This window comes from Ammospiza caudacuta, chromosome 21, assembly GCF_027887145.1.
Source record: "Ammospiza caudacuta isolate bAmmCau1 chromosome 21, bAmmCau1.pri, whole genome shotgun sequence".
Taxonomy (NCBI): domain Eukaryota; kingdom Metazoa; phylum Chordata; class Aves; order Passeriformes; family Passerellidae; genus Ammospiza; species Ammospiza caudacuta.
The window spans coordinates 1,605,094-1,631,173 of record NC_080613.1 but is presented as its reverse complement, the minus strand read 5'-3'; the positions used below and the strand labels follow the sequence as shown (position 1 = coordinate 1,631,173).

The 26,080-nt window shown below is 41.1% G+C and overlaps 1 protein-coding gene and 1 non-coding gene across 3 annotated transcripts; both read right to left on the bottom strand.

The window, feature by feature from the left end:
* Nucleotides 1-2: 2 nt before the first annotated feature.
* Nucleotides 3-25,681, bottom strand: RC3H2 (ring finger and CCCH-type domains 2). Of its 2 annotated transcripts, XM_058818091.1 has the most exons (21): nucleotides 25,553-25,681; nucleotides 18,393-18,689; nucleotides 16,916-17,033; nucleotides 16,233-16,466; nucleotides 15,219-15,394; nucleotides 14,923-15,123; nucleotides 14,412-14,544; nucleotides 14,054-14,172; nucleotides 13,564-13,676; nucleotides 12,679-12,987; nucleotides 11,723-11,937; nucleotides 10,344-10,771; nucleotides 9,765-9,935; nucleotides 8,780-8,935; nucleotides 8,294-8,507; nucleotides 8,044-8,128; nucleotides 7,447-7,528; nucleotides 7,165-7,299; nucleotides 6,494-6,601; nucleotides 5,935-6,083; nucleotides 3-5,325 (listed from the first exon to the last, which is right to left on the bottom strand). In XM_058818091.1, exons 2-21 carry the CDS (start codon nucleotides 18,621-18,623, stop codon nucleotides 5,127-5,129), a joined length of 3,576 nt encoding a protein of 1,191 aa, XP_058674074.1. In that variant the 5' UTR covers nucleotides 18,624-18,689; nucleotides 25,553-25,681; the 3' UTR covers nucleotides 3-5,126. The 2 variants fall into 2 exon arrangements, with proteins under 2 accessions (XP_058674074.1, XP_058674075.1); XM_058818092.1 differs by lacking the exon at nucleotides 25,553-25,681 and having other exon boundaries at nucleotides 18,393-18,732.
* Nucleotides 14,632-14,745, bottom strand: LOC131567043 (small nucleolar RNA SNORD90). Its single transcript, XR_009275617.1, has one exon. It is a non-coding gene; the product is annotated as a small nucleolar RNA SNORD90 (small nucleolar RNA).
* Nucleotides 25,682-26,080: the final 399 nt, after the last annotated feature.

Sequence of the window (26,080 nt, the reverse complement as noted above, 5' to 3'; positions counted from 1 at the left end):
AATAATTTTTATTCGTGCATGCAAATACATGTCAATACTGCAAACTTCTTCCATCGAGTCTCTCAAACACCGAACCGGGATGCTCTATCCGTGCCCAGCCAAAGCTACAACCTCTGCACGTCAGTGCTACAGCGACACACGGGCCCCGCCGGGACCCCCCTACTCTAACACGAAGGGAAACATTACCATTGGGAATCAAAACCGAAATAAACGGAATAGAATTTACTCCCCCATATATCCCCATTTCATTTTACAGATTTTTTTTTCTTTAAATTATAGTTTTAAATAGAAGCTGAGAATGCGCCATAAAAATGAGCATTAAATCCATCGTAGCGATGGTGCCTGCTTTATACATGATGGGTGTACACCATCTTTTATTTCATTTACATTTCAATCGAACAATAGATTTGCAAAGAAAATGTCTAATACAGACGTAAAAATATTCACACTAGAGCTTCACAATCGGTTGTACAATTGACAAACAGGCCTCTTTTCCCAAACTTTCCAGCTAAGCAAATTTATAAAATGTAATCAATGCAACAAGAAAAAAAAATTTTCTTTAAAACTTCCAGGGAAAAGAATACGCAGTAAACAGTATCAATGCGACAGCAGATGCTGCAAGCTAACCACAATACTTCGGAGTGGCTGTACAGTGGGTATGTGCAGTACAAATCAAAGCCACGTGTGTTGTATCACAACTACTGTATAATGTACTTGTTTGCCCAGCTAAGAAAATGCATGCATTCCCATGCCTTGGGTAACGGAGATCTACTCTGGAGAAATCCATGGGCTATGTGCAAATGACCTTGGCTTTTGGCAGTAAGAAACGCAGCCAGGCTCTGCTTTATTTCAGCTTTTACAGCAGAATCTTGAGTGATTAAAAGCTTCCATAAGTATCCTTAAATAAATGGGGTGTGGAATTATGTTTGGGCATTGGGCACTTAGATTATTCAGATTTGTTTCATTTCATCAGTGACAGTTTTGGGGTTTTTTCCCGCCCTTGTCCTGCTCCCTTGCCAGCAAAGAGATGCAGGGGGGTGACTACTGCCAAAGTCAGCTGTTCATTTATACTGGGAAATTGGGTCATTTAAAAAAGCACATTTATTGTGTTCTGCTTGCAGAAGAGGTCCCTCAATGAGAGGGAACTTCCTAACAAAGGGATTAAACTACAACATAAAAATGGACTTTTACATCCTATAGATCATCTGATCATTTCTCATTTTGTTACACTCTCAAATTCAACACCTTCCTTTAATACCAGTCTAATAATGAAAAGTCTGTTCACAAATATGATCAAGGAGCTGCTGGCATACAGTGTTTATGTACAGCAACAGGTACAACTTGACAACTTGTGCTTTAAAAAAGCAAACAAAACCAATGTTTGGAACTATTCAGAGTTTAGATTGAGTTACTTTAAGCGTTCTTTCCTCAGCTGTTTCTGACCACTGTGCATTATTTTGTACCTCATCCAGCCTAGTACACTATTATACAAGAACAGCATTCAGCTCTTGAGTACAGGAGAAATTAAAATTTCAATTGAGTTATCAAAACACTAAAACCTTCCAAATTAGACTTCTACAAAGAGCATAATTAAGAGGTTATTTAACATAATCAGCTGTGTGCAACTGTTTTCTTTTTCCTAAATCAAATGCCAAACTTTAGTGTCCCTGTACTAGACTACTAAGAACCAACGCCAGTTTGCTTTGCAAAGAGTCTAACCTTGCCTTTGAAGGGTCTAGTATACATTCTACAATGCAAAATCTGCATAAACACTAAGATTCATTTCTTGTCACCTGTTTACAGGAACAAAATATCAGTAGCAGGGCAATCACTCTGCTCTAAGTATATGTTAAGAATGTACAGATAGTTACTTTCTCACACAAGCATTCTCCCAGCACAAGCATTAGTCTCTTTAAGACTTATGTGGGAAATGAGGCAAACCAAGGAATGAATCCAGGTAGTGAGGCAACACAATTAACTTAGATACTAATAATTCCTGTCTCTCTTGCATGTGAAATCCCTGCTGTACCCCTAATGGGGAAAAAAAAAATTAACCAAAACAAACCAACCAAAATGCTTGTCCAAGCAAAGCAAAAGAGCCAATCTCTCCCCGATCTGCTCTGGGCCTTCTTTTCTGACAGCACAGTAAATTAGGCCAAAACCTAAATGGGCATCACTGCTATTGACACACAAATGTAAGTCACTCTCTCAGTGTCAGAAAATAAGCCCTTCCATAGCCCAAAGGCACCTGATTTACAATTAACAAATGAATACATACTTGTTTGTAAAGGGTCATGGGCTGAAATTTCAACAAAGAAGGAAGCCAGAGCCAGGTGCTCCCACCTGCAGCTTCTTCTCCCTGTCAGGGCACTGGAGGGCATCAGTTTGGTGGCAAAAACCACACAGTCAGTGTTAAAACCCTAAGAAAAGCTGACATGCTGTTAAACCCTCAAATAATTATTTTGCCTGTCATTATAGATTAAAAATTCAACTAGAAAACTCTAGCCTCAGTTGAAAGCCAACTTTCCACATGAAGAGTATGGTCATCCTAGAGAACTGCTCTATCACGGGACCCCCTGCTGCAGACAAGAGTCTAGAGATACACTTGTTCTTAAATATGCCAAGACATTGGCAGGAATATGTCAGGCTTATTTCACTGGACAAACAGGCAAATGTGTGTAAGCAGCTTATCCCACCCCCTCCAGCAGAGCACAACCAAGTTTTTAAAATTGCCATTTTAAAATTAAAAAGTTAAGGTAAATACACAATCAATTTATGTAGTATATATTCACCCTCAGATCATGCTGAAGATGTTCTGTGGAGTTCTGGTGCACAGAGGGCTCTTTCCCTGAGGGCAAATAAGGACTTCTCAAACCTTTATATTTTCTCTATTTTTGTAACAAAATAGCAATTTAAAATTTAAAAATCTTTTAAAAAAATTACATCACCTTCAACATGGAAGATCTCACTGTTTAAATATCCATGAAAGAGACATACTTGTTTGCATATCTGTTTTGGAATTACATTGTACAGCAAATAATAGTATCTCAGAAGCATTTCAAAAGTAATATAAATTCATATTTACAGAATGGTCTTGGTATAAAATATACAACAATCATATTTATGTCTAACATTCTAAGTTAAAGTTAACGTCAATAGGAAATAAGTTAAGGTGACAAAGGTGGTCTGGTTCTTGTATCCATTCACTTCTCGTAGCGAGTGAAAGCGTCAGTCTAACCCTAGAGTGAGGTGGCACTGGCTGGAGAAGGTACAGCAACAGCCAAAGGAAACTAAGAAAAGACTACTTGACTGCTCTTCTACATACATTCCTTGACATTGGAGTATTAAATAGATGTGTAAGATCTTCCATACTGACACCAGAATATCAAAACTAACCCTTGGATTTGCAGGTATATTTACAACATAATTATTTCATGGACAGGTTCGTTAGGAGAGATATCAAACACCAATATTTACTTAGTCTAATCAGTAACCCTCAGGGAAATGCCAACCCCCACCCCCCAGAAGCGTGCACAAAACAGTTATCAAAATCTTACCCGACCACATAGCTGTGATTTTGTAAAATAACAACTCAGACGACCAGTAACATGATCCTCTTTAAGCATTTTGCTAGCAGGAAAAGCCCTTACATGCAGTACACCTGGTGAAAGATCAGCTTGGCTTAAAATATTCCAGTACAATTTTCAGAGTAAACAACTTCACAGAAGTTAATAAAAACATAAAAAAATGTAAAACTTGTCACAAAGAAAAGTAAGAGGACAAACAAGAAGATAGTAATCATCAGGAAGGAGAGTCCTGCTTTCTTAAAAGAAAAAAAAAAGTGGATTTTTAAGCTTTTTTAAAAAAATATGCCCAGGGCTCTAGTTCATGTGTATTTATGAAAACCAATTTTCAGTTGACATGTCTAACATGATTCTCAGTCACCTTTTAACAGGGCATAAATTCATACAGTTTTCAGCACTCTGAAGGTCAGACAATGCTCTCTCATTGTGTTTTCAAGGTCTTTGAAAATAAGTTGCCACTGAATAAACAAAAATTAAACCTGAATACAAGATTATGATTAACAACATTTAACAAAGGTAATTACAACCACCTTAAATTCCCAATATTTAGTTTAAATTAAAACAAAACAGTACAAAAAACAGCAATACCATCTTGTTAGTCAGTGCAAACACTAGATACAGGGTTTTCAAAGGAAAGCCAAGAGCACCTGATACTTTTTGCCAAGTCATCTGGATCCTATAATCTCCAAGTTGAGAACTATTAACGAAAAAAAGAAAAATAAGAAAAAAACCCAAAATTGCTGTTACATTAGTGCATAACCTCTCAAAATCATTCAAAATTGTTTCATGTGTAGCTTGGGGAAACCAATACCTAGTACATTAGCTGGAGGACTTAGGCACTTGATTTACTTCTGATAACTTTACTTGGACAAGTAGCCTGTGTACGTGTAACTACAGTACTAAAGCATAAACTGGGGGAATGGAAACCAAAAGCTGCAGCAAAGCACTGCCCCACAGACCTGCAAATAACACAGCAGTGCAAAGCTAATGGTGTGTTAACCCTGTAAAAGCCTCAAGTCCAAATCTCCACCTCTCAGTCTTCCAACAGGAAACAAGACTCCATGCAAAGTTCCACAACTAAAGAAAAAGCAGCTGCAACAAGACAAAAGTTCTTCTCTTGTGAAACAAAATAGAGACAAATAAGTTAGTCTTCCTTTCACTAGATGTATCATCGTAGGATCCTGCTAGTTTAAATAACTGAGTTGTTAGTTTTCTACAGAAGCCATTTTCAACAAGAATGGCTCAGATACCGCACCGGATTGCTACAAACTCATAAAAAGCTGCTTTAAGCTTAAGTAAAACAATGTCCAAATTCCATTCATTTGTGGAAAGTGAACGCCTTACCCTACTAAAGTAAGTTTTTTTTTCTTCAGAATGCTAATGCGAGAGGGGCTTGAAGTATCAAAGAGTCCACAGGAAATGCATGACCCCAATAGTATTTTTTTTAAAAAAAATATACATTATATAATATATATTATATATATAAAAAGCTAGTGTAAATGCTTCCATGGTGTGGTCACAAGCTGGAAAGATGAATGCCTTTCAGCTGTTAACCATCCTGCCATTTGCAACAGGCTTTAAAAAGTCATTTTTATCCTCAGACATAATGTGAGCAGTTTTCAAAATGAGGCTGCCAACACTGACTGATGTGCTGATGGGCAGGCAGCTTGCATTGCTAACAGATGTTGTGATCGGCTGACTGAAGCAAGAAGTTACGGGCAGGATTGTTTTCTGCTCCTCCCTGAGGAGAAAAATAAGTTACACAAATATTAAACAAGGACATGCACAAGTATCCGGAACTGAATTGTGTGCATTAAATAAATACTGACAAACTCCTTTTTAGCAACAGGCTAAACATCTTCCTCTGGAATAGTACACTCGAGATGTTAAAGTAGTCTGCCTCATTTTCAAAGGCTGCTTTACTCCTTAAAGACTACAGAACATAGAAACCTAAAATAGTGTATTTCAAAATCTACCTCTCCGTGGAGATTTGTGCAAACAGTCCGCCATTTAACCTTTTGAAGATTTTCTTAATTTCTGTTAACTATAAAAATATTCTGCATTTTTTGCTTACTGACTGTGAAAGGTATTTTGAACAGCTGTGACACGGTTCAGTGTGTACGATTACAACGATGCATACGAACAATGGTACCAGCCTGGGACATTCAGCTTTGTGGCCTAATTCTATTTCTTAACAGGTTCTTCTCACTCCACCATGTACAAACAATGCAGATGTCTAATCCAAGTCTGAGCAGGTACGTGGTTCATCCTTACACAACCATGCTTCCACTATTCTGAGGCTTCTGTTTGTCTAACACTGGCAGACACTGCTGTTTTGTCTAACACTCACAGAATCACAAGGTCTTCACCTAAACTTTGTCTCTTCTGTTCCATAGATTCTTTCTGGTGCTGCTTTAGCAGATGCCCATTCTCTACAGTTGTTCCATTGAGCAGCTGATCCTCTTGGGAGCTAATCCCTAGCTGTATGTCCAGAATCTCCTACAAGAGAGAAGGAGAAATGCCCATCAACCCTGTCCCTACCAGCTTTACATTTTCCTATTAAGTTCCACTACATTATGCTAATAGAAACAGGAGTCTGGTCCTAAAACTCCTTCATTTCATGTCATGCTATTAGAATGTCTACCACATTTCACTAAAGGAAAAGCCAGTTGTTCAAAGATGGCTGTGAATGACAAGAGCAGTATAAACTGTGAGCTGTTTTTAACTTCACTAAGATTAACTGCCAGGTACATGAGTGATAAGTACAAGACCTCAACTGCTAAATAAGGGAAATGCTGGATGTCATTATTAGGACTGAAACCAAAAGGCTTTGCTATCAACATACTAATCATAAAGGCCTAATGAAAAGACCCAGTGACCTCTTTAGGCACACAGATTTTTGTACTCACTTCTATCTGTTCCCCTTGCCCATCAGGTTCGTCAGTATCAAGGGCTGACAGCTCCAATTCAATGTCTCGGTCTGGCTTTGTGTCTGCACAGTCTTCAGGATAATCAGTCTAAAAAAGAATGAATATGTTCTCTAAATACCAAGTTGGCTTTTCACTGGCTTCACACAACACTGGAGAACTAAAGTGAAAATAGAAGATGCGTTTCTAGCACACAACATTTCTACAGTACAAGAGAGCTAGTCAGACAAAAATGAACTTCAGGCATGGACAATATAGGATACAAGGCTAAATCCAATCACAATAAAGTACTGAAACAGATAAAATGAATACTAAAGAAATTTGAGTCCATTGACAAAATGTTTAATTTATAACATGTACAAATAGACAAAAACTAATGATTGCATGAAAATGATTGTCACATTCTTCCCACTTTGTAAATGCATGCTTGGAGCAGCAGCATAGCAGGTGCACCTGCCTAATCTCAGGGAAATAACTGAGTGCAACAGCGACTTAGCTTGCAAACAATGTGCTATAAACATTTCAAGTTTCAACTCTTAGTTAAAATAAATGCAATTCTATACATATACATATATATATATATATATATATATATATATATATATATAAACACCCTCCAAGATTTGTTTCATCCCAATTACCCCATTCTTTACCTCACCATTCCTCAAATCAATTTCCTTGCTTAAAAGGTTTAAGGTAAGACGACTGCCTTCATCTAGAGAATTCCACTTCTGCTGCATGGCAAGTGCATTTGCCTCTCTCTGAAGGAGTAAGGAGTTGCTTTTGGCCTATGGAAAGAAACAGCTCAGTTACCAAACACTACACCTAAACCATGTGCAGTCAGACAGCTACACTAAGAAAAATGTATTTAAAACACTTTACTAAACAATTTCTTTTAAATTAAAAAACCCTCATGGTATAGTAAGTGGTCTTACCTGCTGTAATTCAATACTCAGTAGATCTCCAGTGCTGGAATGCTTTCTGTGACCAGACAAATCTGTAACTATGAACCTGTCCCTTTAAAAGAAAAAAGGCAAAACTAGGACTTAAAAGAAGTTCCCTAAATCAAACACCCCATAACTTCATTAGTCTATCAATGTTAGATTTTTGGACAGAAACTAGATGTGATTTAGATAATGTGTTCTTCATCTTCACTGTGGCTCATAATACTTCAAGGCATTGTATGAAGCATATATCCTTATTTTACACAGCTAAGATGTGGCAAGAAAACCTGAAACTACTCAAGATTTTGACATGACAACTTGGCAGTACCTGACTCCAGTTCTTTGACAGATCTCTCAAGGGATACATTGCTAGTAATTGTGCACTATTAACTGCATTAAGTATTAAAAACTACACAAGCTTTAACCTACTTTTTTCCAAGGCTTTATGCTGGATAGGTAAAAAAGTCTTTTACTTTAAAATTAAGAATGTCTATTAATAGACATTCCAGATTCCCCACACACAGAGGGCTCTGAAGAACTGCTAGCTAGAGGAAAAGCTGTGAACAGAGCTCGGGAAGGAGTCCGTACCGTTCCGCATAACGTGCTGAGGAGGCAGAATCCGAGCCATAGGCACTCCATCTCGAGTCTACAGCATTGACATAAGGGACATAATCTGCAAAAGAATTAAGACAGCATTCACCATCTTCTCTGCTCTTCAGTGGGACATACAGGTTCTTCAGCTCTTTGCACTTCATAGCTGCAGCAAGCACAGAGAGGATGAAATGCTCATGGTGTGCATAAATGATGAATTCTTGTCCCACAAAGCCTGAAGCTGTACCTGACACACTGATGGGCTTAGTAGCACTTCCTTGGGAAGCAGTGGCCTGGATTGGATCTGTTGTGTGATAGCCTGTGCGGGATGACCTGGAGATTGCACCCCACTTGGAGATGATGGGTCCATCGCTGAACGGGATTATAGGATCTTCCTCCTTTGCCCTTCTCTGTGTTTCAAATAAATGCACTCTCCTTTTAACGTCCCCACTGTCCAAATCCTACATATTCAGGAGACAGGAGACACATGGACTCATTTGAGGTTATGCACACTCTTCAGGTGGCCAGTAACTTCTCATTATAGTTACCTATTTACAAAACTGGGAAAGGATATTCCAAACAACTTCAAATGAGCAGAACTACTTTAAAATACTACTAATGGAAGCTATGACCTTTTTTTCTTTTTAAAAAAAAGGCTGGTTTAACCAAAGAGAAGACACTTCAGCATGTAAGGATCATCACACTAATGAGAGAACATGCAGAAAACCCCTACCATTAACACGGCATTGGAATTGGCAATCACATCCTTGGGCTCTGAGTCGATAGCATTTATACAAGAGCCAATAGTGCCACAAGACCACGGTGAATAGTGAGAGAGATGGTCTTCCTCAAATTTAGTTCCACTCAAATCACTGACACTCTCTGAGAACTACAGAAAAGGGAATAAATAAGCAGTGAATAATAAAAACAGGGAATTCAGTTTTAAAATGAGAAGATAATTTAATTAAATAGCAGTAAATGTATCTCAAAAGTCAATCAAGGAGCTCCAGCCATATTCAAGACTTGACTTGGGGACAACATAAGCTGTTCTGTCAAATTTTAAAACAGTGCCCCTGGCAGCTGTCAGAGGGCAAACTCTGCCATACAAATAACTGCCTGGCCCACCAAATGAGAGACTGGAATCTGTGTTAGTGTCAGGTTTCTTTAGGCAAATATCTACAGTAACTTAACTGAGAGGAAGCCGTGCATTTTCCTTTAATGTATTAGCCAGTGCTAATGTGAGTTCCCCTTCTTCTTTATAGGACTTATCACAGAAGTACACGATGTCCTGCCAGTGCTTTTTGCCACTTTTAAGGGAATCCATTCTTTGGGACTTGATAAGGACTTGAAGTTTGATTCAGACTAGTCATCAAGTCAAGTCATTTGGACTACCAAAGGCAATGTACTTTTTAACAGAAAACATAACTGCTGTTCCCTACACAAAAACCTGGAGGTTCACAGAAGTCAATAAAATTACATTTCATTTAGTGAAGCTGAATTGAATCACTTCACTTCTTGACCCTTTTTCTGCAGTCATGTTACACATCACCTTAATACCAAATTGAATTGCATCATTATTGGATATTACTTTCCTTTTGCTAGAAAATTAACTTAATTTTAAGAGCAATAAATGGCATGTAGAAAACATTTCCCAGAAATATTAAATGGCATCTTACAGAAACAGGGAGGGAAAATAAAGAGGTTCTTTGGCTTCCCACCTCTGTGCTGAAATCTACACTGAAGAGAGGAGAAGGTGGTGTTGGAGATGGTGTTGCCATAGGAAGGGTTGATGATACCAGAGGAGTTTTCTGTGTGTGGTACTGTGCCCATTGCTCTGGCTTCCGTCTCAGCTGCTCATCATAACCAGTCTTCAAATGACCACAAGGCTCCTAGAAAGAATAAATACAGGACTGGATATCCCGTCATACTCTAATCACAAGGCAAATACTTGCATGGGACACACTTGGGTCTGTAATTTCCTTGGGTCTGTAACCCTCCACTGATATCACTTGAAGAATTTCACAAGAATTTGTAGGCCTGTGTATGGCAAGTCAAATCTTAGATATGCAATTAATTCAAGCAACATAAAGAGGCAAAGGGGCTCTGGTCCTGAAGCAGATGACAGTGGTCTGTTTTGCAAGTCCATTTTAAGGTTAAAAACAAAACAAGAACTTTGTCCAAGTCACATGTCTTGATCACTGTAATAAACAGGTCTATGCTAATTATTTACCAATTTTCCAGTAATGACCTTCAGAACCAAGTCTGCATAGAGCCCTCCCTTCCTGGCCCTCACTTACCCTTGGTAAAGGCACAGTCCTCTGCTCGCTGGGAGGCTGACAAGCCACAGAGTAATACCCATCCAGAGAGTTGTACCTCTCCCTCAGCGATGTCTGATAGACAGATGAGTGCATCACATCCATGGGAGGTAAGGAATTGCTCCTGATGATGTCATCTCGGGGGTACATCTGCGGGCGCCAGATGCGCCGGCTGTCGTAGACCGGAGCGTACATTCCAGAGGGGACAGGAGGGACGGGGCCGTAGGGCTGCGGAGGAGGAGGCTGGTAGGGAGAATTGAGGCGGTCTCGAGGGGGAAATGTGCTGTAATGGTCGGCATATGGCACGGAAGCAGGTGGGAGGGAGGATTCTGGAACGTTATTGGACCTCACAAAGCGAGGAACGCAGGGAGCCACACCAGCTGGTACTGTTGGAGGTGCTGGATAATACCCTTAAAAATTGGAAAAAGGCATTTTTAATGCAACCACAAATGACCCAAAATTTTACACCTTCTAAAACCATAAATAGCATTGGTAAGTACCTTTAGAGAATGAGGAGTCACACTTTACAAACCTCTTACTGACCCTACCATGTTTCTGTTAAATATCATTTCATGTAAGACAACCATTTGCAGTTGCAGTGCTGGCCCTTCACCAACTGGACCCAGTTTGGAAAATATTGCTCCTATGTACTGTGGTGTAACTAAGTAACTGAAAACACAGCATCTTCAGCAAGTCTTTATATAGGAAGCTAAAATGGTTCCCTCTAAAACAAAAATCGATATTACTAAAAAATAAAAAGTCTATAAATAACCATTTCACACTTGATTTATTGCTCTTTCTTTGGAGAGGATTGCCAGAACATCTCTACCTTTTGAGAGCTTGTGAATGACTCGGTGCTAAAAACCACAACTGTTTGCCTGAATATAAACATGCACAGTGCAACTTAAAAAGATAACTGGAACCTTTCAAAAACATTCCAGCAAGCACAAAGATATGTAAGCCTCCCAGCAGAAGTGTGCTATGCCTCTGAATCCTGCCCAGGGACACCCTCATGGATGGGCCATGGCAAGAGCAAGCCTAAATAAAAACAATTAAATGCTAACAAAGGAAAAAGTAGATTAAAGATCTTGAGGTTCAAGTTCTGGAGGCTGAAGTATAAGCTGTACAACATACAGCACACAAAGGCAAGAACCACCAACACTGGGAGCAAACTGCAAGTCCCTCACATACCCAGCAATTAACAAGATTAGTATCCCATTAAGAGAACACTCAGCTGATATTTAATAAAAATAAAATAAAATAGACATTGACAAAACAGACATAAAAGTTATTTCTCATAAAAGACATTTTTCCGGAGAAAAGTTCAGAGCTACTTCTTAATCAGTGCTGATCTCACTCACCTGTCTGTGGGTACTGTGGAACTTCATATGACAGCTGAGTCCTGGGGTCTTGGAAATATTGAACATTATCAGAATGTGGAGGGTAGACAGGTACTCTGGGAACAAATGGGCTGGATTTTGGAGGCACAGAATTAACTTCTGTTCCAATATTAGGAGGGCCAGCTGAGGTAGCTGCTGCCTGGCTTACAGGAGTCTTGGGTGGAGAACCGATTTTACTGAAAAGGATTACCAAGAAATCATTAAGCAGATCCTCACTTACTTCAGTCAGTCACCTCTTCATGCACACTCCCACACAACATGGAAATTTGGGCCTTGACATTTCCTCTAGAATTTTCCCTGAACGGATGATACATTTTAGACTTTCTCCTAGGAGAACTCAAAAGTGGGCATAAATGTTTTGATACCCTTTGTAAGTGTATTCTGAGAAAGACAAAGGTTTAGAGACTCAGTGCTTCCTGCAGAATTATCTAAAAAGTTTTAAGTGAAAATCCCAGAACTGGAAGGTTTCAAGGAAGTACACACTCTGCACTTGTTGGTTTTAGGAAATGTCAAATTCTGTATACAATTTATCACATGTAGTAATATACTTGTATGTAATAACCCAATAGTATGCAATTTGTATATAATTTATTTGTATGCCATAACTTTTTATTTTTATGTAATAACCTAATTAGATAATTAAGCCTGGTAATTAAGATACCAGGCTGAGAACAACTGAGTAAGAGATAAAGGGAGAGATTTACCATTTTGTCTAGATTGCACATGAGTACTGAACAGCTGAAACAATGCACTGCAGTGCAAGACCTTACACAGCTCTGCAGCCACTGAGCACCAGCAATTACTGCAAGCCAGGACCACACTTCAGTATCTGTTGGCCACCCACCACCCCCATTTATTACTTTAGATGATCTAACAGCAGAATGTTCTGTTGAATTGATGTTAAAAAAGCCACCTACTTTTCAGGAAGTGATTCTGTGGGGGACCCAGAAGCGTTCTGGCCATTGGCTCCAGACTTCCCTCCCTTCTTGGCGTTGTCCAGAGCTCTTAGGGAGGTGTCTGCACAGCGGGGGATCAGCTGGGGAACCCCAGTTTCCAGATTAGCTATTCCATTAGTACTTGGCACCATCTTGCCCGTTGCCTCAGGGCTTCCTATGACAGAGATCACGTTTCCCGTGGTGGTTGAGACGGTGCTGTTTACGCCAACTTTGTTTAAAAGGGGGAATGTTCTCACTGTTGCGCTGATTTTTTTGTTCCTCAAGCGATATCTACAAATAAACATGCGCAAACACACAAAAAACAAGATGGTATAGAAAGTGCTTATTATGAAGCTTAATAGATTTGCAAAAGTAGCAAAAAGAAGGGATTGACATGGAACACGACATCAAAAATTACAAACTTATTTTCAACAACTGGAACCCAAAATTATCTCTCCTCTTATATAACCCATTCTGCAGTTCTTTGAAAATGCATTTGGGTGAAAACAACTTCAAGAATGCAGAGCTGCATATTGTTCAATAATGCAATTCACTCCTTAAATAATTAAAATGTAATTAACATTCTCTCTTGTATGTAATATAACCAATCCTTGAAAGACACTGAGCTTGCACTCAATTGTAGGAAAGGAAATTTTACCTCATATGGGGTAAAATAAAAAACAGAACTGGAATTAGTCTGTAGATATTGCTCTGCTGTATCTTCAATTTCATATAAAGAACTGTCATGTCAAGAGGTCCTCCAAATGAATGAATATATGGAAGAGAATGTTTTCAGAAATCTCTGTAGATTGCTTGGATTTAAATTAAAAGGAGGAAGAAAAAAAGGGAAAAGTCTCTCACACTCACTTTTCAAGCTCTTCCTGAGAATGAGCAAATGTACAGTTTGTTCCTCTTGGACACCCCCCTTGCTGTCGAAGGTCTCGGCACATACTTGTTTTGTATTTGCTATTTGGTTGTGGCTTAAAAAAGAACAACAAAAACCACAAGACATTCCTCTTACCATCTATCAGACATTCACATAAAAGTAGGCTTAAAATATAGAAAATATATACATGGCATCTTTTTACATTTTGCATTTTTAATCAGAAAAACAAGGACACTCCTTGTTGAGGGGCTAAGTTGTCCTTGTATGGATTTCTCTACGGCCAGCTCTGCTGCATTCCGTATTCACAAATGTTAGGTTCTCAAAATCTGAATGCAGTAAATAACAGTATCATCAATTATCCCACAAGAAAGGCCATAAATATTTCATATCAACAGTAATTCTTCAAAGTTGCATCTCCCAGTAAATGGGAGAGGAAGCTGCAGACATGATGCAATGATCAAGTCTGGTTACCTGTGGAGTTTCATGGCCTTTTCTACTGTAATTCTGAATGAAATCCACCAGCCCATGGACCACAGTCTTCACAGCCACCATGGCATTTTCCAGCTGCTCCCATGTTGGAGATGCTGCATCTAAAATGATGAAAAGCAGGGTTGTCACTCTGCCAGTAATTCCAGTATCATAAATAAGAGGCACAGCTTGTATCACTTTACACCACCAAGTAGTAGGACCCAACTCAGAGAGCCCTGAAGAAGAGTTTATGATGTTCATCAATGGGAATTTCAAAACCAGGAATGGAGGTTATCATCTTAATTTACTTTGCTAGATATGAAGAATACCAAGAAAAGTTAAAAAAGCTTGATTTGCATACCTGGATTTGGATCTATGTTTGCCAGGAGCTCTAAATGAGGCCTCAGCCTGTTTAAGTTTGCAGGATCCCCTGTGCGCTGCAAGACAATTGTCAATTCTTGTACACTCTTAGCAAAAGATTCTGGAGATTGGAGCTGAAAATAAAGGGAGCATTAGTGTGCTGCATCTTACAACTGTCAATTGCTGATCTTAAAAAATATTAATGACATTGGTTCCTAAATGCAATACAAAGTGTCTTCAGATGGCATATAGAGAGGATCAGTGGAGAGAAATTTTATTTCTCAACTCAGAATCTGCCCTATGAAGCTTCATCATAAGACACCAAAAAGTTAATTAAAGTACTTCATATGATGAATATGCTACATCAGGGGAAAAAATTTCAATCTAGTTTAATTAATATTTTATAGGACTATGAACAAAAAGTTAATTCATGGAGTTCTTTGATTTTTCTTGTAACATTTAATAGTCAAAACTAATCTTACAAAGATACTAAAATCATCCCTTTGACAAACCTTGTCAATAATGGATTGCATGTGTGATTTATGTGCCAGGTCTCCATAAAGAAGGGAAGACCACTGTTCTGGTGATATTCTGAGTCCTGCCTCCATGGCAATGTGAACAATTTGGGCATCGTGCTCTCTCCGCAAAGCCTCGTAACTCCGGAACTCTTCTTTCAGTTGCATCAGAGAAGAATCTTCATCCCTTTTAGTGACCTAATAAACAGTAACAGTTAAACATTCCTTCTTTGACCAAAAATCTCCATGTTTATCATAAAAAACAGCTGCACAGCACAACAGTGGTATTTTACCTTAAAGCATGATGCTCTATACAGTAGCTGCACAACATGACCAATGCTTGTTTTAGAGGCCTGAGGAAATCTTGGTTCCAGCCTTTGCACAACAAAAAGTACCAGAACTTTTCTTGAGAGTGCAGAGCCATCTTCCAGTGCCAGTAACACAAGTTTCAGTGCCTCCTCTTGCATAGCTTTAACACACAAAAATGAAAGTTAAATATATTCCAGAAAACAGCAAGGCTGCTGTATTTGAACAGGTAACAGCAACATCTAAATAATCTTGAATGTAATTCCTTATTGCTTTTTATTTTACTTAAAAACTTTTAAAGAACGCTGCTAGTTTAGAAGAAATATTTAGGACCAGTCTAAGCACAGCAAACTTAGAACTAAGACTAACTTCCAGTAATAAACACATCAGTAGTGCAGTTTTTATACTTTTCTCCACTGGGCAGTCTTGTAGCCATTGTTCTTTTGGATACCTCTTCAATGCCACAGCATAAAACAAAAAACAAATATGGGAACAGTACTGGAATACTATCAACAGTTACAGGAGTCAAGAGATGACAACTTCTACTTTAAAGAGAATTTTCTTGCTTCTGTGTTTGCTTTAGTGGCATTCTTAACAATTAATTTGTCTTCTATCAGAGATATAAATCATTATAAATTTCAAAAGTATGCTGCAGCTGAGGTTAGGCTGATTGTATTGACAGCTATTCAATCCCAATAACAGACAGCAGTACAGCCAGCCTGCTACACTCCATTACAAATTGCACAGCCTGTGCTTATTGACTCCTCTTTGCCAGGATATTTGAAATACTTCCTCCCAATTTCAAAGAACATTTAATGGACCTGCAGGGGAAACAACCAAAAACTTTATGTCAGAAGATTTTACTATTATTTGGGGCTTTTTTTCCCTTCTCCTTTCTTTCTGGCAGAACATCTTCAACTGAACAGAAGAAATTTCAAAACATTTTTGTAAAGTAAAGGTGCAGCTAAAAATATTCTGCTGCAGATGTACAGGACCCTTACCTGGTCCTAGAAACTGGCACCCTCGTGCCCTGACAGCAGCCCAAAGATTGGCAGAAAGCTGCTGAGGATTTTGGTGCTGCAGGATGAGTTCTGTGACAGTTCTCTCTCCCAGCGACCGAGCTGCTCTCATGGCTCTGACCCGACCCTCCTCCTCCACCAGCTGACAATTCACCAGTGTCACAAGCTTCCTCTGCATGGGACGGCTCAGTGCACTCTGATTCAAGCTTGCAACACCTTCAGACAAAGGGAGAAAAGGCAGAGCAGTGCTTCTCATCAAATTCATCTGAGTGAGACAAAAAATGTCTAACAGTGTATGTCTCTCTCTAGGACTTGGATACCAGTCACAGGTACCTTCCCTTCTCTTAGGCAACTCTGTGTAAATTCTTTACCAAAAAGAACTTCAATTAAAATCTTAAACTGACATCAAAGCCATCCTTTGGGGAACGTACAATTTCAGTAGAAAGTTAGCCCCAAGGCAGTATTATTAAACAGAGTATTTTGTAAACTTAAAAATAAGAAAACCACAAACAAGTGTCACAAGTGTGAATAAGCTTTTAAAGACACAAGGCAATTTTATTAGAAAAATGAGACTATTATCTCACTGACATTTACAATCAGTGCTGAAAACACAACACTGCTCAAAGCAAGCTACATCAAAATTCCACTGCTCAGCAGAGACTCACCTTTTCCTCCACTTAATGGCTTTAAGTAGAGTGCCAAATCCTCAACGCATTTCTTTGCTACTTCATAATGTTTGTTCTCTCCTACATTACTCAACTTTACTGTCTGATGATCAGGTACCTAAAAAAATGCAAGGGGGAGGAAGGGGGAGCAGAATTACATACACCTGGCTGACCTCCCTGATGGTACCCACATCACCATGAATTACATAACACTGCAGATGTGCACTGCTCTGAGAGCAGGGAAACACAGGACCCACCCAGGGCATGTACACAGCATAAGGAACAACAAAAAGGGCCCAAGATGAAGATTAGCGTGATGAAAGATGGTTTTTGTTATTACTCAACACCTTAAAAACAGAAGCAGGGTAGAAAACAATAACCAATGTCTAAAAGATGAAGAACACCATATCTGAGAAGGTGATCAGTATAGCAGATCAGCATGATTTATTACAAAAAAAGCTATAGGACAAAATGAACTAGCAAGAATATAATAAAGCAAAGTTTGAAAATGATTTAAGCATCATTTGGGCATGCTGAAATCTTCCAAGAGAAGAAGCAGGAAACTTAACTCAGTGGAAAAAAACTTGAAATAGAATAACAAGGTCAGATAAGGAAAACAGAGGGAGTGTTAGTCATAATAAATTAATTGTTTGGAATACATTGCAAGAAGTTAGGAGACCATGAAAATAAATGTTGTAAGATCACAACAATGATCTGACATAAAAAAAAGAAAGGATCACGTGAACCTGAGAAACAAAAACACTCTGACATAACGTCATTACCAATAGCTGAGGCAAGGCATGTGATAGGACATTAAAAAGCCACGTAAATAACATCATCTTACTGCCTCACCAAGGTGTTAGAAAGAGAGTAACATGGAAAAGCACATGAATCAGCATAAGGGGAACAGACTTATTTAGTCTCCATAAAGTGCAGTACTGATTATATAATCACTGTTTTGCCACTGCTACGAGACAGCGCAGGGAACATTCCTGGCCTGATTAGCCAGTGTCTGCAAACGCAACTGAAAAGCCATCATCAAGCATATTTAAAAAAAATTATACACATACACTTCTGGAACTTGGTTAAACAGCCACTTCCAAACGTGTGGCATTTAGGAACGAGATTTCTCACAAGGCTGAGATGAACGAGTGCAGCCTGCAGGTTCACTCATTCTACTGACAACTGGAACAGACAATTGTCTGCTTCCCAATGGGAATTCTTCTCCAGTCACAGTTCAAGAGCCTTTTTAAATCAGAATTCAGGTTACAATTAGAACACGCTTTCATTTTATGAGAAGATGGCCCTGAAATGGTGAAGTTGCTTTTAGAGTAGGTATGGACTCCTAGAGAGTCCAAAGTCAAGCCTTACCATTTATTTGGGCTAAAACGAGGAAGAAGGAGCAGCACATATATTGCAGCTGGCACGACAAGGTAACAACACCAAGGGGCAAAACAAAGAGCTGCTTCAGCCATACCTGGGCTCCAACCAGCTGGAGGAGTGCAAAGTTCACGGGGAGCACGTCGATGTCGGTGTTGATGGCGGTCTGGTCGAAGGGACACGCCTTGCGATGGAGCTTGTTCAGGCAGGTCTTGCACACAGTGTGAGAGCAACCTAAGCTGATGGGCTTGTGCACATTCTCATCAAACTCATTGTAGCAGATTGGGCAGGACAGAAATTCTGTCCACTGAGCTGCCTGCACAGGCATTGTGGAAGCTGGACACTTGTTTAGCAGGCTAGCAGACCATTATTTCACTGTACTATGTTTTGGCAGCTGTAAGTGAATAACAGAGTATTTAAAACATGCTTTCTGGCAATTTAGAATAACTTTTAATTAAAAAACAGACCACAATTTCAATATTACCAAGAACAAAACCAAATCCTTATGATGAAGTACTCAAAAACCCCAACTCTGGGTTAGTTTAACAACTGTACCAAAAAAGGCTCATGAACTAAATTAATGCAGACCACCCTAAGTTTAACACATTCACAATAAATGGCATTAATTTTTTTTTGGGGGGAAGGGGTGTGGTTTAGAATGTTCTTTTCATTTGAAATTAAGTAAAACAATGCCTTCCTTCTGCAGATCTTATTCAGACTTAATCAGACACCAAACTAAACTGAGCTTTGCTTTTTTAAAAACACATTTTCTCTTTCTGTAAAATACAAATCAACTAACAAATATCAAGAGCCATAAGAAAACACTAAGAGTGAGAGACCAGTTTTCAGTTTTATGATTCTCGTGTTATTTCCGCCTTTTCTTGCAAGAACTGGAGCACTCAAGGGCAGAGATTGCTGTGTGCAATTTTGCTTTTCATGTTTCTACCTTACATATAACTATGTCCATGAACTCACAGCAAGAAAATCTTTGATGTATGTAAAATCCAGCTATTAAGGACATATGATAAGGCAAGCAATAACTTCAGATGGCTTCCTTGTCTCTTGAACCATTTCACTCTGTGCAGTAACACCAAAGAAATTGTTTACATAAGTGTATTTCAAAGAAAAGATGGCTTTATGGAGATTGTTGTTGTATCTTACATAAGTCACATTCTTGAAAAAGGTACCAGGCCTAAGAAGTTCATTGAAACCCTTCTCACGCAAGCTTCCATCATCAGGATTTACATTCAGAGCTCCACCCCAGCCCCACCCTGGGCTGTGATGTGCTACTGTGTTTGCTCTCTAGGCAACCTACAGACCAGTTGGGTCACTTCAAGGCTATGAACAAGCTTGTTGCAAATGCAAATTCACAATGTTTTAATTACATGTTTAGCATTCTATTTTTTTTACTCTGATGACAGAAAAAAGGTAATTGTTCTGAGGAAGCTGAGATCTCCCCTCTGTGTTCAAATTCAGAAACTCCTTACTGCAGCTCCATTGTTGGCTGTACTATGGTTTAATTAACGCTAAAGTACCCGACCATTGAAAGAATTACTAGAAGACCAAATAGACTCTTATCTGTGGATGCATTTTATGTTAATTATGACCATCTGTTTAGAAATCCTATTTAGTACTATGAACATTCAGTGCCCTTTAAGTAACAGGATACTTGTACAAGATGTCCTTATCTCAGCGAGCTTTTCAATGTTATGCAGCAATTTTTGCCTCAAATGAATTCCCATAGTAAAACACACCAAACTGAAAGTTGAACCTCTCAAAACCAAACTGCTGAGGTTACACTTCCAACATAAGCCAGAAAATTCCCATGTACTGGACAAATCAGATTTTCCCCCAGCTTCTATGAAAGCACAGTCAAAGCTCTAGCAGGGATGAACAAACCCAGTCATCTTTAACATGCTACTGCCACATGTGTCTTTTAACGAAGGAAATTTAAAAGCAAAACAAACAAGAATAAAGCCAAACACTGAGCCAACAGGCCCAGAAAGATTTCTGATTCCTCTGTTAAGAATCCCACCATTTCCTTTAGCACATCTGCTTCCCTTCCGAAAGAGCCGGACAAGAGATGCAGCAAAGCCAGCCTGTGAACACTCCTTAAAGCTGTCTGCAGCACCAGCAGAAACATTAAAACACCAACACAGCCTCACTGCTGACCTAGGGCTGACAGTGGTGCTCCTTCACTGCAAGACACAGGAACAGCACAGAGCAGACCACTCTGAAGTGTGTGACTGCCATGACTCACACGGGGAAAAGTTTAAGAGGCTGGCGGCACACAGAGAGCTCCACTGCCGGTATGTTACTAACGAGCTCCTGATAAACAGTCCCTGTGTCCACACTGCTCATTAATTATCTCACACACAGGGATCTCTGCTCTGAGACAATAACCACGTTTGGTTTCCACAGGTGCTTCAGAGACTTGCAAGAAACCACCTCTCTGTTTACAAGCTTTTAAAATACAGTTGTTTTCCTGACCAGCATAGAAATGAACACAGCAGATTCTTCAAGTGTGCACCACTGGTTTTTAAAGATCTACCTCTGGGTGTTTAATCATCCCAAATGACAGACTCTACTAAGCATGTGTTGACCTTCAGATTTCTTGACAGGAAAAAAAAATCTAATTAAGCCAGCAAACAGCTGGGAAAAGCTCTCGACTCCCAAAACTTCAAGCAGCCATACAGGGAGGAATCTCCATACTTTATTGAGCCTGCCAGCTCTCCTGCCACTCTTACACCCCAGTGTGTAGGAAAACAATCTCACATCTCCTAATTACCATGTCAACTCCTACAAAAAACATAAGCCAAATGTTTAATAGATTCTTGCTCCTTGTCAGAAACAATGTATTTCAGGGATGTCCTCTTGAAGAACAAATTGCTCCAGCACTCTAAACTGAGCAAACACAAGGAGGAGAGCAAAAAAAAAAAAAAAGGTAAAACTAGAAATCCTTTGGATTCTGTTTTTAACAGGCAGCACACTCCATTAGAACAGCTATCCTTGGTCTGTCTGTTCATTCTGACAGATGGGTTATCTACCTCTACACTACACAGGGCTCCTCTTCCCCATCAAAGTAGAAGCACCCTGCAAAAAAACAAATCCCAAAGAAATGGCTGATACAGAAACTGGCCAGACATACAAGGAAGCAGTCTGAAAACTCATGGCAGTTCCTCTGTAAAAGATCATTACATAGTGAAGTTACAATTAGTTTTGTAGTATTACTACCAGAAGCACTACTTCAGATGACAAACTGAGAAACGTACACACCTAAGTTCAGAAATTATGTAATAATAAAAACCAGTACAGCTGAGTAATGTTGTGTTTTTAAAACAGTAGTATTTTCCTATTGCAGTAATGGCTGCAATGGATCAGAGTAACAATAACTGACTGATTTTCTCCTTTTAGACTAGAATATCTGATTAAGTTGGAATGAGAGATGGAAGGGGCTGTAAGTGAAACCTCAAGACCCTCCTCAAACAGCTGTAGCACTTACAAATGATGGAAGTTGTAAGACTTAGATGTCTTCACTAATTTTATATTAACTTTTAGCTACCTAATCCCAAGACATTCTCTACAACTAATCTAAATCATCGTGTCTAATAACTTCTGGACATGATAAACAGAATTCAGTTCTGATTTCCTGAAGAAAGCAAGCTTAGGTGATCATGCTGTTCTGTTAGTCTGCTCCTCTCCCACACTGCTCAGTCAGGGCATTTGCCAAAATGCAGACAGGCAAGTTTCACCCCTTATCACAGAAAGGGCTCAAGGCTTAACTCGGTTCCCCCACGGCGTCAGCTCTGCTGGGCTCAGGCTGCCTCCATCAGGTCCCTTGTGCGCCGTGGCAAAGACAAATAAGCAGAGCTTGGGTGAGAATGAGACATGGAATAATTCTGTCAGTGCTCAACAAAGGGAAGTCTTCTCCACAGATGAAGCAAACGCTTGGAAAATTTGAAATTATATGGCATTTTCACAACTGAGGCTCAATTACAATCCTACTGTAGATTTGAGCCTAAATCTTAGAACTGAATTGATTTTGAATCACTAAATTAAAGAGTCCTTGATATTGACTTGCTCTTAATGCTGACTGCAGAGATCACGGTATTGTCTTTTCTTTTTTAAAGTGATCTCCATTAAAACTTTTCATTTATGCAGATGAATGGTTGGTTTGCACTACAAGGAGGCAGCTTTTTCCACCTTTCCTTCCTAAGTTACATAGTTCCTGAAAGCATTCTGACTGGGTCAAAAACTCACATATCACATAATATAATCATCAGTACTAATGTATTCCCTGGAACACGTTATTAATTTCTTTTATTGATTTCTCTTCAACAGCCATCATCTACTGATCTAAAAAACTGCCTTCATTAAAGGCTTAGGGAAGGGCCATCCCTGTAACAGCTTTGCATCATTCAGCTACAATGGCTTGAAATTGAAATAAATCCTCTTTACTGAGGTGCCTTGCTTATTTCTACACTCCATAATATGTCACATGCAAATCTCTTTACATCATGTGAAAATTCTACATGTAAAGTCTTTAATGACCATTAAATATAGTATTTCAATGCAATTATTTCACAGAACAATAATGCTCTTGTGAGTATCTGCAGCCCAACTCAAGTCCCAGAAAAGTCACCAATAGAAATCCTGCTGGGAAGGGACCCATCATGTCCAACTCTGCTTCTTGCAGGAGTGCCTGACACTACAGCACGTGTCCAGGGGCATCACCACACACTCCTGCAGCTCTGGCACACTTGGTGCCACAACCACTTCCCTGGGGAGCTGTTCCAGTGCCTGGCCACCCTCTGGGGGAAGAGCCTTTTACCAATGTCCAGCCTGAGCTTCCCTGAGAGCTTCACTCCATTTCCTCGTGCCCCAAATACAGAGCTGAACATTGACACATACCCAGACTACGTTTTGAAGAAACACCTACGGGATTCTCTTGTTAACTGGTTAAAAAATCAAAGCTTGAATCCCCTCTGCCTCCTTAAAACGTGTGGCTGAAGAGTAATTCCTATCCACAGGGGTACAATATAAATCTACACTGGTGGTTGCTCAGTGACTGCCAAAGTTGACCCAATTCAGGGTTAACTGCCCCCAGACCAACACCAGAGCCAGGGCACCCTCAGCAGCTCCCACCTGCTCCTCCCTGCTCAACCCTTCCACCACAAACCATGTCAGGAGATTTTAAAAGTTCCCTAAACACTTATGTAACACCACTGTGGGTTTTTCCTTGCATTTCCTAGGTGTCCCTGAAAGGAGAGCCTGTCCTTGCCACCAGCCTGATACCAACTCAGCTTCTCTAACAGTATTGACTGTTCAGGACGGACTGAAGGGCAAATAAATGAAATTTTTTCTGCCACCCAAATCAGCTGAACTCAGAATGTAGAGAAAGGGAATCCATTTCTAAGCAGATCTACTTGACACAGTTACTCCAAGAGGAGATACAGTGTAGAACTCCTAACTTTTCAGTAATATTTTCAGTGAATAAGGACTCCCATGTATGGTTTAGTTCTCCAAGCTTTTTTTTTTTACATGACCTCCATATTTAAACTACAATTTTTTTAGATGAGAAATTCTGTATTTTAGTATTTTTTAAACTATTTCAATGAAATACCATTTCTATTCTGAGATATAGGCAAGAAAACACAGGGCTCCACAGGAGCTGGAAAGGCTTTTTAAAGGTTGCACAGAATGGCTTTAGATGCCTGTGGACAAATAATTTTTTCCTTTCCTTAGCATTGTCCAGTCAGCAAAGAGAGACCCTGAGCATTCATCCCATTAAGGGTACACAAAATATCACCAAATGCCATCAGCTATTACTATTTGGGTATTGTAAATATTTTATCTATTTTAAAGCAACAAAGCCTTAAATAAATGAGATCAAGATCAGGATTTCACTTTGGGATACCTAAAGCGGTGACACTAAAATTTGTTTCACTACAGAAATTAAGACTTCAGTGTTTCACGGAATAATACTTATACCAGACACGTAAGTTTCAATTTCTAGTGTTTCCACAGATGTTTAGGAAAGACCAAAGGTCAAAGAATAGTATTATTTTAGATTCAGAAGATTTACAGTTGTACTGGTTGCTTCTCATTTAAAATTAGATATTTTCTGCCACAATTGCAAATTTACACCCTTGTAATCCAAAGGACTGTTTTTAATTTCAGTTTCATTATTATGATGTCACTATAATGGCCATGAGAGAACAATCACAAGAGAAACTACAGGAACTACAATTAAATCCAAACAAAATTCTAAGTTTGCATGGAAATTGAACAGGCCTAGATCAGAAAATCTCCTGGTTGCCTGTCTAAACTTTGGCATTATTTTCCCTCGTTACAGATCCATGTCATTCTCCTCTGAACCCTGGATGAACTGAATACTCATCGCTCTCCCACCACTCTGCTGCCCTTCTGTGCTTTGTGCTGACTCCTACACTCTCCTGGAAACCCTCCGTGCACCTCGAGCATCAGCGGAACCGGGACACGCTTTTCCTGCTCAGCCGTTGAGTGTTTTTGCGTTTAAGACACTTCCAACACGGCACGGCGGGTGCAGTGCCAGGGCCCGTCTCCCACCACGGCTCCGCTCCACCATTACCCTAACGCACAGCTCCATGAGCGTTCCACACTGGGAATGTTCATGGCTCCGCTGCGACTCTCGCCGGTGCCGGGGGCACCCCAGCGCGGACTGCCCGGTGCTGCGGCTGCCAGGGAGGGCACCGGGAGCTGCTGCCTCCGTTCGCCGGTGCCGGGATCGCCGGGCGGCCCCGCCAGTGCCCCCGCGGCTTGGCCCGGTCCGCAGGCCGCCGTCAGCCGCACCCGAGCCCGGCCCCGCTCCCGCACCAGGCCCGGCTGCCGCTCCAGGGCCCGGGGCCGGCTCCCGTTCCTGGGCCCGGTTCCCGTTCCTGGGCCCGGGCCTGGCTTCCCGCTCCCGCCGCCCGGCCCTGCTCCCGCCGTCATTTCGGAGCCGCCACCAAATGGCTGCCCGGTTCCCCGGGCCGGCCCCGCGGCCTGGCGGGGCCCGCCGGGCGCCGACACCCCAGCGGCCCCCGACGGGCTGCACCGGGCGGGCTCAGCCCGACGCCGCTCCCGCCCGGTTCCCGCAGCGCCGGGAGGCAGAGGAAGGGCCGGGGTGGGTGATGGGGGGGGTTGGGGGGGGGCGGGCGGGGCCCCGGCGGGTCAGCGCGTCCCCCGCGGCGGCCGCCCCCGCGCAGCTCGGTCCGACCCGTGCGGTGCGGTCCGTACCTGCTGGGCGGGGGCGGCGGCCGGAGCGCGGTCGGGCGGTGCCGGCCTCACGCGCCATGGGGCGGGCGCGCGGCCCGGCGGAGGCAGCGGCGGGAGCCCCGGCGGCGCCGCCTCATCGCGCTGACAGCGGCACCGCCGCCACGCCCCGCGACGCCGCTCTCGCGAGACCCGCGCGCCGCCCGCCGCACGTGACCGCGCGGAGGGCGGGAGGGAGTTACCATAGAGACGGAGGCGCAGATGCGCCCGCCGCACGGGCCGCGCCGCCAGGGGCAAGCGGGGGTCATAGAGACGGCGTGACAGAGCGGCGGCCGGCGGCGCCAGCGCCCCCTGGTGGCGCGCCCCGGGCAGAGCCGTCTCAGCCGTTCCTCGGTGCGCAACGTCCGCCTCTGGCGTCGATTATTTATTGTCCTTTTAAAATTTAATCGGTAACTTTCGCCGCCAGCGTCGATTATTAATTGTCGTTCTAAATTGCAATTGATGACTTTATTTTTGCTGGCGCTGAGGAGGAAGAAGGGACTTGAGGCGGCC

What these genes read in the sequence shown, in the direction of transcription:
- RC3H2 (XM_058818091.1), bottom strand. Translation starts at nt 18,623, where the DNA reads ATGCCTGTGCAGGCAGCTCAGTGGACAGAATTTCTGTCCTGCCCAATC. An exon ending in ATAGAGCATCATGCTTTAAG is followed by an intron (nt 15,124 to 15,218) that starts GTAAAATACCAC and finishes ACTGTTTATTAG; the next exon opens with GTCACTAAAAGGGATGAAGA. An exon ending in GGTGAAGACCTTGTGATTCT is followed by an intron (nt 5,326 to 5,934) that starts GTGAGTGTTAGA and finishes TTTTCTCCTCAG; the next exon opens with GGAGGAGCAGAAAACAATCC.